At 45.3% G+C, this 19341-nt stretch overlaps 1 protein-coding gene across 1 annotated transcript; it reads left to right on the forward strand.

Moving 5' to 3' along the window:
- On the forward strand, positions 1 to 18176 carry SFTPB (surfactant protein B). Its single transcript, XM_048512800.1, has 11 exons — positions 1 to 81; positions 6832 to 6965; positions 9796 to 9867; positions 10528 to 10653; positions 11010 to 11159; positions 11657 to 11746; positions 12505 to 12688; positions 13671 to 13819; positions 15155 to 15235; positions 17229 to 17336; positions 17988 to 18176. The coding sequence occupies exons 1-11, from the start codon at positions 33 to 35 to the stop codon at positions 18021 to 18023; spliced, it is 1179 nt and encodes a 392-aa protein (XP_048368757.1). The 5' UTR covers positions 1 to 32; the 3' UTR covers positions 18024 to 18176.
- Positions 18177 to 19341: the final 1165 nt, after the last annotated feature.

The following is a 19341-nucleotide window of genomic DNA, read 5'->3' on the forward strand; positions in this document are numbered from 1 at the left end:
CCTTCCTGAACACTTTGGTATGAAAGGACAGCATGGCCATGTTGCAACTGCTACTGCTCAGTTTGCTCTGTGGGGGCTCAGGTAAGTCCCACTGGCTGAGGACATGGGGAGGAATATCCACCTCCGGGTTCCAAACCTAACCCCAAGGTGACCTGGTCAGAACAAATACAGATGATCTCTTTCCAGATGGCAACTTACTATGGGAAGACATGTCATTGCTTAGTGATTGTTCATCTATATATTGTACTGTATTGTGTCACACTGGGTCATTCGTTACCCCAGTGAGAAATCTGGAAAGGCTGAGGAATGAAAACATTCCACTCACCACTTGGCAGGAATGTATTTAAGTTTTTAAGTATGTATTTAAGTTTTTTTTAAATTTATTACTGCATTTGATTAGCTTTTATTTATTGGCAGTTGTAAGTGTGGTTTGAAGTTATATATTTTTATAATCATTTCTGAATGCCTTATAAGCCACTTGGAGTTCCAGAAGGTAGAAAGAGGGCTAATAAAGTTTTAATGAATAAGTAAAAGTATTGCTGGGTCCTGTAAGGGAGATGACTTTGTCAACCATTGTTATTGTTGGTCATTCCCATTATTAGACCCATTAGCGCAGTGATGGCGAACCTTTTTGAGATTGAGTGCCCAAACTGCAACCCAAAACCCACTTATTTATTGCAAAGTGCCAACACGGCAATTTAACCTGAATACTGAGGTTTTAGTTTAGAAAAAACAGTTGGCTCCGAGGCGTGCGTTACTCAGGAGTAAGCTTGGTGGCAGTCGGTGGCTTTGCTTTGAAGCAACCGTGCATCTTTTCCAACTGGTGAATCACGATCCTAGGAGGATTTACTCAGAAGCAAGCCCCACTGCCAGCAACTGAGCTTATTCCCAGGTAAAGGATTGCGCTTTTGTTCTTTGCATGAAAATCAGTGGGTTTAACAGTGCTTAACTGCTTCTTCAAAACTTGGTCTTAGGTTTAATGCTAATAATCAAGCCCAGAGGTGCAGGCCAGCCTAGATGTGGAGTGGGGCACTCTGTTTGCGCGTGCCCACAAAGAGGGCTCTGAGTGCCACCTCTGGCACCGGTGCCATAGGTTTACCACCACTGCATTAGCGTATCAAGAGCAACAACCTTGCAAGGAGAGGTTGTTATCTCCAGAAGCTGCCTAAAGCTTGAGAGTGCATGAAAAGAGGAATGGCCAAGTCAAAAGGGATGAATGGAAGCAAATGTGCCCATATATCCTGGGAAAAAAAGCAAGAGTCATGTCTGAACAGTCAGCCCCCACTTCACAGAGCTCCCAGTTCTGCTGTCAATGTCTTATACATAGGATGATATTAGCAAATTTAGTAAAACGTGAGTTGTGTACAGATAGGGGAGAGTGGGTTGGAGGCTTGTAGACTGCAGAGAATCCTCTCTCGGTGTGTGTATGTGTGTTTCTACATGCACAAAAAGGCCAGGAATCTAGCATCAGGCAATGGGTGGATTTTACCCTCCTTCCCGCATGGACCCTAAGTACAGTACTTTCCCCCATTGAAATTAATGGCAACATGAGAAATTTGGTGGGGGAAGGGTGATCAGAAGAACTGCTGGGGTGGAGATAAAAAACCTGCCCCTGGGCTGGCAACACTCAATAAAACTAGCTAGTGAGAATAAAAACATTGCCTTATCCTCTGCTGGAGGAGACTGGACCAGAATGCTGGGGATGGGCTTAGATGGAGTGATTTGTAAACAGAATGTTATACAAGGTGAACAGCAGCAGAAACTCCAATTGGTTAGAAGGACAGCATTTTCTCAAGGTTGAATGGTAATATTCAAGATAGTCACACTTCACCAGCTTCTATAAAGAGAAAAACTGCAGATTCAACACATATATATCACTGCACTCTGGCTCATCTTTCTTTAGACAATATCCTATAATGTCTAGTCTAGAAAGTGCTGGATCACAGGGCTGCAACCTTAGTATCTTCTGTGACTCATCATGAGAGAAAAATGTCTCGGCCGGGTGTTTTGTGGGTTTGCGTTACCCTTTTTAGGAACAACGAAGAACTTGAAACCTGCTGTTTTCCAACAGCAGCCTCTCTTGCTCTCACCACAAGCCAAGCCTAGCTGAGCAAACAGCATGAATGGGAACACTGAATCATGTCCACATACTCCATGTCCACATCGTCAGGAGAGGGAGAGCCAAGGGAAACCTGAGCTGAGCTGCAAACATGGAAAACTTCTCAAGTGGATCAGTTCCTTTTCCTAGTATGAGACTCTTTACCTCTTAAAAGTGTTGCAAACAAAGTGACGTAAACAGACCTGAGGGTATCAAGGGTTCATGTGCACAGGACCTGATTAGCATTAGCACTGTTATTCTTATGACACTTTCTAAGGTACACGTAACCTCCAACTTTTGGCCCAGCTATTCTCTCTCAGCCTAACCTGTTTCTCAGAGTTATCATGTGGCTAAAACGGGAATAACAATGTTGTAAGCTGCTTTGGGTCTCCAGTGGGGACAAAAGTAGCATATGAGTATCTAAAAACAAGTCTTTATCCTGTGCGTGTGGGTGTAGCTATAAGACACTGGCTGACCTCTGACCAACCAGGGAGCTTCACACATGAAAAGCTGCTGAGTTCCATGTCCAAACCCAGCACTTCATCTATGGCTTGGTCAGTAGTTCTGTTGTCTTTACCCAAACTGGCTTAAGGTCACTTTCTGCTTCCTTCCCTGGTATTTTGTCACAGGCTGACTATGTCTGCTGTCTTTCTGAGTAGAGTCTTCTACTCTTTGGTCACTTCTGGTACTTGCTTTGAACTCCACTCGATGATCAGCTAACAGTTACCTTTTATTTATTATCCTTCAGTGTTTTGTTTGGTACTTTTTTATCCTGCTGTTCTCCAAGGGCTTCAGGGTGACGTTGTATATCATTCTCTGTATCATTGTTATCACTGCCACTCTGGGAGGAAAGTTAGGTTGAGAGAAAGTGAAGGGCCGAAGGTGATCCTCATCCCCAGCAAGCTTCATAGCAGGGCAGGGATTTGAATCTGGCTTACTCAGATCCTCCTAGTCCACCACCTTGCCCACTACAGCCGGCTGGGTTGTATTTAAATAGTTATATCACACCTTTCAAACAAACAATGTCTAATTCAAGAGCCTGGACTTCCATAGAAATGAGTCTGGATAATCTCTTGGCAGTCAGCAGCAAATAGAGGCATTAGCGCAGTAGTTCTCAAACAGTGCTCTGGGGAGCACTTGGTGCTCTGCAAAGCATCTCCGAGTGCTCCGCAAAGAGACTGGAATACATGTGACAAGATCTCAAAATTGTGAATTTGTGCGGCCATGGACTGTGTATGATGCTTAACACGGGCAAATGCTTAAAAGTACTTTCCATAGACAATGCTGTTGTCCTTCAGTTTAGTACCTACGTAGGTGCTAAGTAAACAGCCAAGAAGAATGCATGACGATAGTGCTCCTCCATGACGAACTTCTCTCCTGAAAAGTACTCCAAGACTCAAAAAGTGTGAGAATATTTGGACAAGAGCAATGAGCAATTAAAAAAATTCCCCAACGTTTTGGTGTTCCTGCTGATGTTGATACTACACTTATGGGGTTCATAATGGGCACTGATGAAACACTTTTCTGGGAACTGGGCTACCAATCTGTGACTTTTACTACTGCAAAGGAGGGGTTAAGTAAAACTGTAGGTCTTCTGAACAAGCCCCATAAGAGGGTATTGTGAAAGAGTGAAGCTGTGCTCATGCATGACCTCTCCTTCATTTCAATGGGTTCTGTGATTCAGAACTTCCTGGTTTATTATTCCCATTGTATTTCCCAACCCAAAGAATAAAGAAATCTCTTTTTCAATGTCTGTGGGACACAGAAAGAACAGAAACTGGACTCCACCAAGGACAGGACTGAGTGACAAGAAGACCTTTCTCCATCATGAAAAGAGAATTGTGCTGGGAGAGAATTGTGGCAAAATCCTCACTCAGCCTGAAGATCACTAGATGATCCTCAATTTATCACTGACACACTCTCTCTGTTAGCCAGCCTACCCCATAAGGCTGTTGTGAAGATAAAATGAAGGAGAGGAAGCCCATGTATGTGAACTGGAACTCATTGAAGGGTACTATTTAAGTAGCTATGGTTACTTGGACTGTGATTTTATTTTTTGCTTGGAAAGTTAAATTTCATTTTTTAATCCAAATCAGTGTATAAAATTTATATATTTTTTCAAATAATATCAAATAAAATAATGCATATGGTCTCAAAGAACCAGCAAAATTTATGTCCCAATGTTCAATAAACAACATCCAGTTTTTCACAAACATATTTGATCTTGAGGTGTTGTGTGGTTTTCGGGCTGTATGGCCGTGTTCTAGCAGCATTTTCTTCTGTTTCGACTGCATCTGTGGCTGGCATCTTCAGAGGATCCTCTGAAGATGCCAGCCACAGTGCAGGTGAAACATCAGGAGAAAATGCTGCTAGAACACGGCCATACAGCCCGGAAATCATACAACCCCCCAGTGATTCCGGCCGTGAAAGTCTTTGACAATACATATTTGATCTTCTTTCTCTTTTGTAACAAGTTAATTTAGTTAGAACAGGTCAGGCTAATGTCTGTATTCTCTTGCATCAATCCAGAAGTGCATCCATTATTATAAAATTTTGCATACATGCGTGCTATATCTTTGTATGGTTTCTGTTTATAGAAACAGCCAGTCAAATGCAATGGCCTTCGGGGCTAATTTCATCTGACTGGGTGGACCCAGGAGATTGTTAATGCTTCTTTACAAGATGGGTGCTGCCTACTGCCTTGAAAGAGAAAGTGTTAAGACCACTCCCTAAACCTCACCCTAACTGAATTCAGGAGCCACGTGGTGTAGTGGTTAAGTGCTTGCACTGCCACTCACATGGTCAGGAGTTCAAGCCCCCTGTGGGTCAGATATCCTGGCAGCTGGCACATGATCAACTCAGCCATCCATCCATTTCTTGATTGGTAAACATCAGGAGAAAATGCTTTTTTCCACCTTCGTCAGGCCCGGCGACTGGCCCCCTTCCTCTCCAAAGCGGATCTAGCCTCTGTGATCCATGCAACGGTCATCTCCAGATTAGACTATTGTAACTCGCTCTACGCGGGCCTTCCCTTGCGTTTGACCCGGCGATTAAAACTGGTTCACCATGCAGCAGCACGTCTGCTCACAGGCAGCGGCTTTCGAGAACACATTCAGCCTGTGCTGCGGCAGCTGCATTGGCTTCCAGTAGAGTTCCGGATCATATTCAAGGTGTTGGTGCTGACCTTTAAGGCCATTCGCGGCCTGGGGCCATCGTATCTTCGAGACCGCATCACCCCATACGTCCCTACGCGGCCTCTCCGATCGGCGGAGGCCAATCTACTGATGGTCCCTGGCCCCTCGGCAATGCGGCTGGCCTCCACACGGGCCAGGACCTTTACAGCCCTGGCCCCGGCCTGGTGGAACGCTCTTCCACCAGCTGTCCGGGCCCTCTGCGGACCTTTGGGGAGTTCCGCAGGGCCTGTAAGACGGAGCTGTTCCGCCGGGCCTTTGGAGGAACCAGCCGCTAATAGTGCCCCTTCCTTGGCCCTTAACATCTGGGCCGCTAACCACCTAATGAGACTCGCCATGCCTCCCTTTACCGCGGGGAGGGAGGGACTTTATATTTTCGGAACGCTGGACGCCACCTACATCTTGAATTTAAATTTAAATCTGAACTTGAGTTTTATACTTGGTAATTATATTGGGAAATTTTATCGCTGCTTTTAAATGTTTATTTAATTATATTGCGTTTTAAATGTTGTACACCGCCCAGAGCCCTTCGGGGATAGGGCGGTATAAAAATCTAATAAAATAAATAAAATAAATAAAATAAATAAATGAGTAGGGGGTAAAGAATAGCCGGGGAAAGCAATGGCAAACTACCCCACAAAAGAGGCTCGCCTATGAAATCACTGCTTGCAGTGGTACCCCAGGGTTGGACACGACTGAAGGGGAAACTTTACTTTACTTTAACTGAATTCAGATGGCTTTTGCAACTTCTACCCTGTTCCATTATTGACCCCATGGAGATAATGCAGCCCCAGCCTCTCCTGAATTATACTAAACTCAAGTCAGTTTGGTTGGAGGGCCAGGTTTGCTATGGAGGAGACAGATGGAAGAACTGTGATTCTCTCCATTGCTTTTAATTCTATCATGGTATCTTTCTGAATCACCTTCCTAATTTGGGAGTTGGGTCTAACTTTCTGAAATGGTTTTGGCTTGCCTTTCCTGACAGGTAGATTCCGGAAGGGAATTTATGTGCCATTTGACAGCAACTACAATGTAGCACGCCACAAGGTTCTATAGCATCTCTTATATTGGGTCACACATCTTCAGAAAACTGAAGGATGAGGTTCTCAGGGGACTTGGAGTGAGGTGTCATTAGTGTTGCCAACTCTGGCATGGAAAACTTCTGAAGATTTGGAAGCACAGCAGAATATGGGGAGGCCTTTTAAAGCCACCGTTTCCTCCAGGAGAACTGATTTGTGTAGTCTGGAGACAAGGTTACCTACACCAGGTTGGAGAAATCCTTGGGATTGAGCCTATGGTGGTCAGAGTTTGGAAGGTGGAAGGTGGAGAAAGTTTAACAGGGGAGAAAGTTTAACAGGGAGATAAAATTTGCACAATACTTTGGATGCTTAAGGTAAGGCTAATTATTGCCGTTGTTTATGCTGCCAATTGATACTCTGGCCCGTTGCTGAAGCACTTGGTCATAACTCCTCCAAAAACTCATATTTCTGTCCTCAGTGCACTGCTACTATACAAGCCTGGTTCTCTCTTCCCCTTTTTCAGCCCTGGCCAACGAGATCTCCATTCACCATCAATGTGCCCAAGGTCCTACATACTGGTGTAAGAACCTAATGACGGCCATCCAGTGTGGCACTTTGCAGCACTGCATTCAAGCAGGTTGGAACCAGACCACCAATGTAAGTATCTTCTGATCTCTTTCTCCACCAGATGTTTCTCCCATTCATACTCAGCAGTCATCACAGAATAGAATGACTGATTCTGGGAGAATCTGCAGCTGAACTGGTCACCAGGCAAAGGGCAAAGACAAAGGCTTGCTGCTGAGAGGCACAATGGGTCCCTCCCATTCACTCAGATAGCTGGGAGATAGCTTTTCTGAAGGCTAAGCTTCCCCCAAGTATTTATTTACCATATCTACAGTCTAGATTTACCATGTTTACCATTATCTATTTACCATAACTATTTAACTGTGTGGTTTGGTTCTGCAACCCAACAAGATCGACACAGACTTCAGAGAATAATCAGAACTGCAGAAAAAACAATTGCTGCTAACCTGCCTTCCATTGAGGACCTGTATACTGCACGGGTCAAAAAAAGGGCTGTGAAAATATTTACTGACCCCTCGCATCCTGGACATAAACTGTTTCAACTCTTACCCTCTAAACGTTGCTACAGAGCACTGCACACCAAGATAACTAGACATAAGAACAGTTTTTTCCCGAATGCCATCACTCTGTTAAACAAATAATTCCCTCGATAATGTTAAACTATTTATTATATACTTATTATATAATTACTGCACTACTTTTTTCATCATTCCTATTACCCATCTCCTCCCACTTATGACTGTATGACTATAGCCTGTGCTGGCATTTTATTTTACATTTTATTTTATTTTATTTTATTTTATTTTATGATTTTACATTTTATGTTTTCATTACTACTGATTGTTTCCTGATTGCTTACTAGACCTATATGACAATCATTAAGTGCTGTACCTTATGATTCTTGACAAATGTATTTTTCTTTTATGTACACTGAGAGCATATGCACCGGAGACAAATTCCTTGTGTGTCCAATCACACTTGGCCAATAAAGATTCTATTCTATTCTATTCTATTCATATCTACAGTGCAAGTTCATGCAATCAGCAGGACAAGACATCTAAAAAGTAGTGTGGTAGAATCAGGACTGCAGAATTCCCCCCCCCCCCCAAAAAAAATAGACTATTAGACATGATATACTAAACACTGCAGATAATTGTATTGCATAAGACAATGAAGTTAGAGTGAGAAAATACATACAGCAAACACATTTTAAGTGTTCAGCAGTCTTCTGTATGGAAAAGGATGCATTCCGGACTCAGTGCAATAGTCCATAGTGCTATTTCCTTTATAAAAGCACATTCCTGAACCACTCTAACATAGCCACATTATAGAAATGCCATCCTGAGCCATTCGGTTTTATATAAATTACAGAACTACAAAAACATGGGTAGGATCAACTAATGCCTATGCATTCTGTGTTATGACGACTCCATGCCTTGTGGAATACCCTGGTGAGTAGATCAGGAAGGCCTTCCCGATCTACTCACCAGAGCTTTCCACAAGGTATGGGGTCATCATAACACAGAATGCATAGGCATTAGTTGATCCTGTCCATTTGCAAGATGGTACCCTCAGAAGGCCATGCTCAGATGAGCAAAGATGTCATGGTGCCGCAGAGGAGGTGAGGCAGTCTTGAAGATATGAGTGTCCAAGGCCATGAAGAGGGTTTGTATATGCTAATCTCTTTGTATTGAGATTATAGTACAAAGGGAGAGTAGTCTTAAGAGTTTCCTTCCCCCCATTCTTTTGCTGTCCTGAAACATCCCGAGGGAGCTGCTGTTTGCTCCACTGGGGAAACTTAATTTATAGCCCATCAGGATGCATGAAACTTCCCTGGTAGGGCATATTGTGGTTCACTGGGCCTTTTCACATCTGGAAAGCTACCCAAAGGGATATGCTTAGACTCCATCTACCCATGTGCCAAGGTCCCAAGTGTATCTTGGATGCACAGAATATGTCTGTTGACCCCACCCTGGGACTGTATCAGGGAATCATGTACTGTGTACTCATGGTTGCCAACCTCTAGGTGGGGTCTGGAAATCTCCTAGAATGACAACTGATCTCCAGACGACAGAGATCAGTTCACTTGGAGAAAAATGACCGCTTTGCATGTTGGTTTCTATGGAATTATACTCTGTACTATGTATAATACACATACTACACAGTACTACTATGTACTAGAACAGGGGTCGGCAACCTTTACCACCCAAAGAGCCATTTGGACCCATTTTCCATGGGCCCCAAGATCTACTGAGTCACCTCCAGTTCAGCCCCTCCACTCACCTTTCCTTCCAGCGCTGGGAGGCAGAGGCACCGGGCAGGGAAGCCTCCTCTGCTTGACGGAGCAGGCAGCTGCCTGCTCTTTGGGGCAGAGGGGGGATGGCGGCTGCTCTGGAGGGACACGCCCATGCTACCCTCTGACCTGCAGGGGTCAGAGGGCAGCGTGGACATGTCCCTCCAGCCCTCCAGGGCAGCGCTGGAAGGAGAGGTGAATGGAGGGGAAGCAAAAAGCAGCACCTTCACACATGGAGTCGTCTCCAGTTTGGCCCCTCCACTCACCTCTCCTTCCAGCGCTTCTCTGGAGGGCTGTAGGGACACGCCCACGCTACCCTCCGACCTCCAGGCCACGCGGAGCCGCAGTATAAGGCTGAAAGAGCCGCATGCGGCTCCGGAGCCGCGGGTTGCAGACCCTTGTACTAGAACTTACTACTATGATACTACCAGTATATATTTTCATATATTATACTCTGCTGAAGTCCTTCCACTGTCGAGACCTTGTTTTCCTGAGGCTTTCCCTCCAAATTTCCTGGAATTTCCCAAATCATAGAATCACTCAGAATTGGCAGCCGTAGCCCTGGGTCTGCTTCTACCTTGTGATGTCCTACTGACTCTTGTCTCCTAGGAAGATTCGTGCACAGACTGTGAACAGATTGTGACCATCCTCACTCGCATGGCCAAGGAGTCATCCTTCAAGGTAATCAACAGATCCAGGGAGCTCATCATTCATTTACCAAAGACAAACTCTCTTGTCTGCTCCTTGTCCCTGGCAAATCATTACCCCTGTTCTTGCCTTGTGCAGGGCCATCTTCTTAAAACTGTTACTACTGGGAGCTGCTAGAGTTTTCTTTTTCAAGTGTTCAGCTCTCTTCTGTATGGGAAAGGACTTATCCACCCTGTGGCAGACTTGGCTTCTGAAGAGGCATTCCTGCGTAGTAGTGGGAAGGGGGAATGCTTCTTCTAAAATAAAGCTAACGAAATGCAGTTGTATTTGTGCTAAGAAAGATCTCCCCTCAGATCTGCGGACTGATTCATTGAAGGCAGTCTTTTAGTGATCAAAACATATTTAGTCAATCTACCCACTTGGCCAAATATTGCAGCTCCAGTTGTGGCAAATGTAGGAGACCATGGATAATCCAGCAAGTGCTGCACATCACTGTACCCTCCAAACACCCCAACTTTGAGTTGGGATGAGTGACAGCAGAACAGACATCCCATAAGAGGCAGCTATCCCTCCCTAAGTTGACTGTGAATAGAAGCCAGAGAGGCAGCCCAAGAGAAGAGAAATGGACAGACAACCCAGGCATACACATATTGCCTCCCTCCCTAACCAAGTCCTGCTGTTGTCCTCACACAGGAGACCATCCAGAAGTACCTGGAACATGAATGTGCCACCTTGCCGCTGCAGACACTGATCCCACGTTGCCAGACATTGGTGGATACATACTTGGATCTCTTCATTTCCAGCCTGGAAGGGCAGATTGTAAGTAGCTCCGTTGGACCAGCTCTGCCATGAATCCTTCCTTAGTAATTTAGTAACAAGAAGCTGAGTGATAGTGGGGATGTGGGGAGAAAGCCAAGGTGGAAGCTGCTCTAGCATGAGAAAACTTATAAAGGGGAACAGAAGACAGACATCTCTGGACCAATTAGTTGTGAAGATCTCTTGCACAAGCATCATGGAAATAAATTATTTGCTCTGGGCATGCACAAGAGAGCTTCCTCAGACACTGTTGCCCCAAGGTCCAGCTCTGAAGCTGCTTCCCTTTCCTTCTGGGGATGGCTGCCTATGAAAAAGGAATGGACTATTCATTTCCCACCCTGGATCCTTCTGTCCTTCAGAAGCCGCATTCTGTCTGTGCAAAGTTGGGCCTGTGCCAGTCTGAGTCACTGGAGACCAAGGACACTTTCAAGATGCTGGTTCCAGTGGTGGAGCAGTTCTTTCAGTTGCTGCAAAGCAAAGCTCTCATCACACCCAACAGCCAGACTCAGGTAAGGACTGCTTCATCACGTTGACCCTGCCAGACCTAGATGGAGGGGAAGAAGAAGCCTTTATCCTCCAAGACTAACCTTAATCTGACATGAACCTAGCTCAAGTCCAAGAGGTATGTCATGGCCCCTTGATCGGAAAGTGCTTTTGCTGCCAAAGCTGGCTGTAATTACTCACTATGCAAGAAATGCAATGAGGAGTTAGGATGATGGAGATCCACTTGCCTAGGACATAGACAACGATTCCCATGCAGAGGAGTCCAGTGGACCCAGCAGTGGTTAACAAGAAAAAGGTGAGAGGGAGGGAAGCGATACCCATCTGTGAGCCCAGTCTGGCTGCAGCAGGACTTTGTAGGGCCAAGAAGCCACTGACCAGATGGGGCCAACAGGGCCAAAACCCTTCTGCTCCAGGATGAGCAATGAACGAAACTTAGACTTGCTTCAGTGTGGCTTTTACTGCAGCAACAAGAAGGTTGCTTATACTTATTCCTTTTTCCTAGGAGATGCCAGGGGAGGAGCTGCCTATCCCCCTGCCCCTTTGTTGGCTGTGCAGATCTTTCGTGGGCAGGATTGAATCTGTTATCCCAAAGGTACAAATGCCATTTTCATTACACAACAGGGACAAGTAGGTACGGCACTCAGCTGCTCAAGCATCTAAGTCTTCTGTCTTTAAAAACAAACAGAACTCTTAACCCTCAGGGTCCAAGGTGCCTGGTTTCCCTATCTTTGGAAACTCACAGCAGGGATGAGGTTTCTGTATCCCCCCACCCCACCCCAATGCAAAAAATAATTCAGATCAATGAAGAAGAGGCACATTCTTCATGTGGCATTGGGATTGGGTCCAGCATACTGTCCCCTGCATAGAACATTCTGAGCGACCAAAGGAAGGTGCCACAAATACAGTCATCTAGTCTTAAGCGGCCCTGAATGCCTTCAACAGACACAGACATTTGCACAGCACTTGCAACAGCATACAATTTCTTCGTTGGTCCGAACTGCCCATGGTTACGACTGCAAAGTAGGACAAGAGCTTTCAAGCAACTTTCTAGACCCAGAAGGTCTGACATCTCCAGCTTGGCAAATTCTTGGAAATTCAGGAACAGGGTCTGAGCAAAGTGAAATTTAGATGTGGGAGAGAAGTCAGTAGAGATGTAATTCCATAGAGTCTATGCTCTAAAGCTGCTGTTTCCTCCAGGGGAAGTGATCTCTGTAGACTGAAGATCAGCTATAAGTCTCAGAGTATTCCCAGACCCACCAGGAGGCTGGGTAGCCTCAGGCCCAGCCGAGATCTCTCAGCTTAGACACTGGCCTGCCCACTAACTTTCATCCACGCTTGCTTTTTCTTCAGGAAGCAATTGGCAAGTCCCTGTCGCAACTCTGCCGGATTCTGCCAGGAGCCATTGCTGGAATGTGCCAGTGTTTGATGGAGAAATATACCGTAATCATTATGGATATGATCTTGGGCAAGCTGGGACCTCGCCTGATCTGCGGGATGATGCTCATGTGTGTCACAGAAGAAAACTGTGGTCCAGGTACAAGGCTAGCCAAGATGAACTCTCTCTCAAACTCAGGTGTGATGTACTTGTTTCTCACAAGGCCACTTCCAGCTAAGAAGAAACTCTCCGACCAGCTCTTTCCCATGGCCTAGTTCACTGGTAGCGCCGTTTGGTGGCATGGGGAAGACAACAAATGTGCTTTATGCCCATCATTGTCTCCTACACCTGCACAACCAGCAGCGGAGTCCAAGATAAATCCATGAGATGCAGCCAGTGCTGTTCGCTTGCTCCCAAGAATCTCTAGCCAAGCACAGCCACAGTTGCCTATGCCTAGAACAGCGTGTGGTGATCTCCAGAGCAGCAGAAGCAGGGGTGGAAGGGGCTGCTTTATAACTGGCAGTAGATGCAAACCCAGACAGAGATGTTCTTAAGCAGCACCCAAGAGGGCAGAGCTTCTCAAGGGAGAAAGCCAATGCTATGGACTTGACTGTTCCGGTTGTGGACCGTACAGTTCTCTTCCCTCTTTCCCTCCTCTATTACCCATCAATCCTGGCGCACTGGGTAGCTTTGAGAGAGAAGATAGCACACATTCACTAGCAGCCACAGGACATCTTTTTCTTACTCCCTTCCTGCTTAGGAGAGCTTGCAGTGTACAACTGCTAAGCCACCATGAAGTTCCTTAATCTCCGCCCCCTCCCTGCCATGTTCCTGAAATAGATAAAAATAATTGGATGGGGCTGAACCGGAGGTGGTAACAGCTGTCCCTTCAGTACAGTGGCCCTGAAGAGGAGATGGGAGATGTCTCCTCAGTACGATGGGCAAATCAGTTTTTCAGCACAGAGTTTTTTTAAATCAAGAAGGGTGGCTTCAAAGTGGCTAGCTACCAGGGTTGAAATACAGACAGAGCAGGCAGCAGCAGAAGCAAGTTTGCTTTGAGGGGGTTATTTTCAAGGTGCCCTGCAAAGCAAGGAAGCACCATGGCTTCCTCTCACCAGAACTGTTTGTTTCTCCACTACAGAGATCCATCCAGGGCTGCTCCCTTGCCAAGCCTGCCTCGCTATCAGCAGCCAGGTGAAGTTGTCCCTGAAGTCAAACAGCACCCTGGCCGAAATAGAGGCAGCCTTGCATCGCACCTGCAGCAGTACCTATCCAGGCTGGCAAGAAGAGGTGAGTGCCTAAAGAGAGAAGAGAGCAACCCAGGGCAACCTGCCCAAGTCTTGGCCTCAACCCCCCCCCCCCCCCAAATGACAGGAATCTGCTTCTGCTCAAGCAGTACCTGAAATCAGCATGGAGACACATTGTGGAACCTTAAGTGGGACAAAGGAAAACGCTAGACAATGGGGTGGGAGGAGAAACTGCAAACGGCAAGTTTTCAAGGTACTGTCCTGCTGTAGGAAGGGGAGGGTTTGGAGCTAAGAAGAGGCTAGAGCACCTTCCCACAGCTCCAGTTCTTGCTGGCAGATGTTTATTCAGAGGAAGCCCTGGCCTCTAAGATGCTGCTGGTCTGACCCACCAGTTGCTCTTCATGCTCCTAGTTAAGGTGCAGCATGGAAAGGGGGCTCAGGTAGCTCTTGGCCAGCCAAGCACCACAAGATTCCAGGTCACAACCACCTGCCCAAGGCTCACATACGAAATACAGTACTCAGCATTACACAAAACTATGTATTTTTCTGTTTAAAGAAGAGAGTAGGAGAACTTGGAGACCCCCTCCTCCAAACGCCCTAAGTGAATGACAGATTTTAAGCAGAGATGCCACCTTCTGCCATCCCAAATATCCGAGAGGCAATCAGTGACAGGAATTCATCATTGCAACAAGGCTATGGTGGCACCTAGACAATAGTAGATATATGCCCTCTTGCCAACTGGCAGGGGTGGTTTCCATTTTCCAGCCATACAGGACAAAGTGATCTGAAGACACAGTGGGGTATTAACGACTTCTAGGAAAATAAATGGATCTAGGGTTGAGGATGCAGTCAGCTTTTCCATTCAAGCTCACTTAATTATTTTCCATATGACAATTTCCCTCCACCCCCAAGGCTCTTGTATATTCAGGCACCGTGAGTCTCAGCATAGCCTTTCTGAGTGTTTAAAGACCACCTCCTTCCTTTCTTGCTTGCAGAAAAGCTGGCTGAATCCAACCTATATTTGTTGGAATTTACTGCACAGAGAAGCAGCTAACACACCGATTAAAAGGGCAAAAGAAATTGTTTATTAGGAAGCACATGTAGGATAAGAAAGAGGGAAAGATAGCATGCTGCTATCTTGCTAGCTAGGAAGAATCTCAGTTCTAACTTCCGAGAAGAAGCAGGATATTAGACCTGAGATTATCAGTCTAAGGACAGACAAGAGGTGACACAAAAGGATGGAGGGGTCACTAACTTTAAAGTCCTCTCTAGCTGACCGCTTGTCTGCCCCCTGCTGGGTCTTCTCCGTTTCTCTGCACATTAGACATTGCTACATCCAACAATATTATGCTAAAGTTACTCCTTTACTCTTTTGCAGTGCAAAAGCTTTGTCCACCAGTACCATTCAAAGTTGGTCCCTCTGCTTGCAAAACCATGGAGTTCACAGAAAACATGCCAGGTATGCCAGGCCTGTCCATCACAGACAGCATCCTTCAAATGCCTCTTGCCTAGCTGTAGATCCAGTTCTAATACTGGTGAAAATCACAATATGGAGTCTCCAAAGCATCTGGAGTTTTCGGAAGTGAATTTAAGTTGCAGCAACCAGTTCAGTGGGCGGGGGGGGAGGGGGGAGGCACACAATATGGAACTTCCTTGGGTAACATCAGCTCTGCAGAGCTCGGTTCTCATCCTTAAATCACCTCCCAGCAGCTTCCTGCCCTCCATACAGTGAAACCTCATTCAGTCCCACTATTTCATTTACCATTTTTGTTTATTGACTTCCTCTGTTAAGAATTCAAGCCGGATGGAAAAGGTCAGTTACAAAAGTTAAAAGAAAAAAAAAAGGGGGGGGGGGCTTAACCATAAAACAACAGAATTAAGTCCTCAAAGGGTCAAAACGAAATTCACATATAGGGCCAACATATTCATGTTAGAGAAAGATATACACTGGGTCAATGAACCATCTTTTGATTAAAGCCTACCCTATATGAGAAAGTTGTGGTGTTATCATTAGTCTTGCAGTAAGTCATAATTTTAAAATTAATTTCCTGCGTAATTAATTACATTGAGCATAGATAGATAGATAGATAGATAGATAGATAGATAGATAGATAGATAGATAGATAGATAGATAGATAGAGAAGCAGTGGCATAGGAGGTTAAGAGCTCGTGTGTCTAATCTGGAGGAACCGGGTTTGATTCCCAGCTCTGCTGCTTGAACTGTGGAGGCTAATCTGGGGAATTCAGATTAGCCTGTACACTCCCACACACGCCAGCTGGGTGACCTTGGGCTAGTCACAGCTTCTTGGAGCTCTCTCACCCCCACCTACCTCACAGGGTGTTTGTTGTGAAGGGGGAAGGGCAAGGAGATTGTGAGCCCCTTTGAGTCTCCTGCAGGAGAGAAAGGGGGGATATAAATCCAAACTCTTCTTCTTCTAGATAGACACAGAGAGAGAACTGGGTTTGTTTCCCCACTCCAACACATGAGCAGTCTTATCTGATGAATCAGATTTGTTTCTCCACTCCTACATTCCAGCTAAGTGACCTTGGGCTAATCACACTTCCCTCAGAACTCTCTCAGCCCCATCTGCCTCACAAGGTGTCTGTTGTGGAGAGAAGGGAAAGGAGTTTGTAGGTCCATTTGAGTCTCCTTACAGGAGAGAAAGGAGGGGAGGGTATAAATCTTTTTCTTTTTCACTTTCCTGTTTTCCAGAAACAATCTACCATAGTCTCACAGATCTTTAAAAAGCAATATTTTTTCCTCTGGAATTGAAACTTGGGTAGCTTTTGACCATTGAGGAAGGCCACTTGGCCAAAAATATTTGGTCAGGGTTGGAAACTGGAACTGTTTGTGTATTTGTGTTATAACTGTGTATGGATATATTTATAATGCAGGCTATTAAGGGCCCTGTTTGAGTTATTGCTTTCAGCTGGCAATAGATAAATATTCCATATTATAATTTTAAATTATTTACATAATTTTCAAAATTGAATTTGTCGGCCCCATATGTGAATTTAGTCTTGACCCTTTGGGTACAAATTCAGTTACAAAAGTCTCCAGCTGGTTCATGAGGCAATCCACGCAGAAAAGTAAAGTGCTGAAGAAATGCTACCAGAGCGCCAAGGTTACGATCGCACAAACTTCAGCCCCTGGGGATTATTAGCAACAGGTGGAAACATTATTATTATTATTATTATTATTATTATTATTATTATTATTATTATTATTAGCAACAGGTGGAAACATTTCAAACATTTATTAGCAACAGGGGAACATTTCAAACATTTAACCACAAAAGGCCACATCATAGGTCATGGACACTCCCATGGCATGACTCGGCTTGGAAAGGCAGTTCCAGTGTACAAGACAACAGGATTACTATTTCCGCTAAGACATGGGACCGCACTGACTTCTCTTCCTCCAGTTTATTTCTTCTTATCCTTGCTAACAGGAACTGGGTGTCTGTGAGGCTGAGGGGGACCTGTTTCCAGGAGACACAGCATGTGCCCAGGGCCCTACTTACTGGTGCTCCAGCTTGAGAGCTGCTGAGCAATGCAAGGTAAGAACTGTGTCCGCATTATGGGAAAGCCGTGTTCTCAGACAGCTGGAGCATGCAGCAAGATCAAAACCACCAAAGGTTGCTGACTGCTTTGACAACTTTTGATTATTATGTCATTGCCACCCTCCACCAAGAATCTGATGGTTGACAGGCAGCACAGAAATCATTACAGTAAAATATTCTGGGTCTAGATAGGCTGCTAGGAAGGCAGGCTAAAGAGATGGAGCAGGGGTGGGGGGAGAGCTGGCATGCTGGAGCAGATAGACTAGCATCTGAGACAACTGATGTTGAGTCCCTGTTGTGCTGTAGAAACTCAATAGATGGCCCAGGGTCCATCATGATCTTTGTTGTTGTGGGGATAAGGCAAAGGATGGAGAACAATGTAATATACCACTTTGGGCCTCCACCAGGGGAAAAGTGAAATACAAAAATAGGACTGGGCCTCCAGGGCATATGGAACTTGTTCTGATGACTGTTTCTCACATGTGAATAAATTTCAGCCGGCTTGGCTATTGACCTAGACCTTTGAATGGCCCCAACACAAAAACCAAGCTAGAACTGTACAGGTACTAGAAGCCCCTCCACAGATTGTAGATACCATCACCCTTTTGAGTTGAAATCTAATTTCTCCCCGTTCTCACACTCTTCTAGGCTGTGCAGCACTGCCAGGCTCAGGTGTGGCTGTAGCCGGACAAGAAACCAAGCGCTATTAGATGCTGGGACAAGTTCCTGCCCTCTGCCCCAGTCATGTGGATTCTTCCAGCTTGTTGATCATTTCTAAGAGGCAGAATGTAAAGGGTTTGCCTGCTGCTGAATATTAAAACTCCTCTCAACACAGTACTGCATGGACTCTTGTCCTTGAATTGCACATACCACAAAGGAACGGCTACTCTTTGTGCTCATGAATAGCAAATAAGGCAGAATGATGAGATGGCTCATAGTGGGAGGAGAGGAAGTAAGTAGGGACAAGAGGTACTGGGGAGGATGCAGGAAAAAGCAAGGAATATACAATGCAAGTGTGACTTCCCCACCTTCCCCTTCTGCTATAGCATGAAATACCCCCTGATGTGCCACTCCAGGGGGGCAGGTGACTTCCAGAAGCAGCATAAAAAAGGGAGGTGCCATAGCATTGCAACAATAAGCAAAAAGCACCTCCCCAGCCCCTACATATGAGGATCTTTTTTATGGAAATGCACCCAGTATGGCAAAGCTTTTCATTTAAAGTAACTTGCTTGGCTACCACTCCAAAAAAAAAAAAAAGGGGGGGGGATCCTTGAAGGAATCCTCATATAAAAAAGAATGGCTTAGCAAACAAAGATGAAATTCAGTGAGCCTAGTATTTCAAAGTAGTCCTCTGTTAGGAATATCCCAGCTTTGATTTCCTGCATGGTGTGGAGAACTGAATTAGATGGCCTGTTAGCTCTTTTGTCAGAAAACTAGGCTATGCTTGAACATCAGCACAAAAAGACTGAGTATCCGCTAGTGCGGACAATTGGGAAAGGCAGGGGCAAACCACCCTGTAAACAAAACCTGCCTAGTAAACATCGTGATATGACATCAGCCCATGGGTTAGTAATGACCTGGTGCATAAACTGCCATATTGCAATCAAAAGCTCTGCTCACAATCTGAGTTCAGTCTGGACTGAAGTAAGGGTAAGGTAGACAGCTCAAGGTTGACTCAGCCTTCCATCCTTTCAGATCAGTAAAATGAGTACCCAGCTTGCTAGGAATAATATGTAGATGACTGGGGGAGGCAATGACAAACCACCTCATAAACAGTGAGATGTGATGTCATCACATGGGTCAGTAATGCTTGCGCAGGGGACTACATTTACCATTGTCCACTAGTTACACCATGAAATGCCTGCATAGACCTCCTTCCATCCAGAACTTTTTCAGAAAAAGGAAGAGCTGCCTTCACAGCTATCATTACCTGGGTGTCCACATCTGCTATAGCAAGTGAAAATGTTCACAAGTAAAAATTGGCTAGTCTTATGATTTTAAG

Source organism: Sphaerodactylus townsendi, linkage group LG12, assembly GCF_021028975.2.
Source record: "Sphaerodactylus townsendi isolate TG3544 linkage group LG12, MPM_Stown_v2.3, whole genome shotgun sequence".
NCBI classification, from domain to species: domain Eukaryota; kingdom Metazoa; phylum Chordata; class Lepidosauria; order Squamata; family Sphaerodactylidae; genus Sphaerodactylus; species Sphaerodactylus townsendi.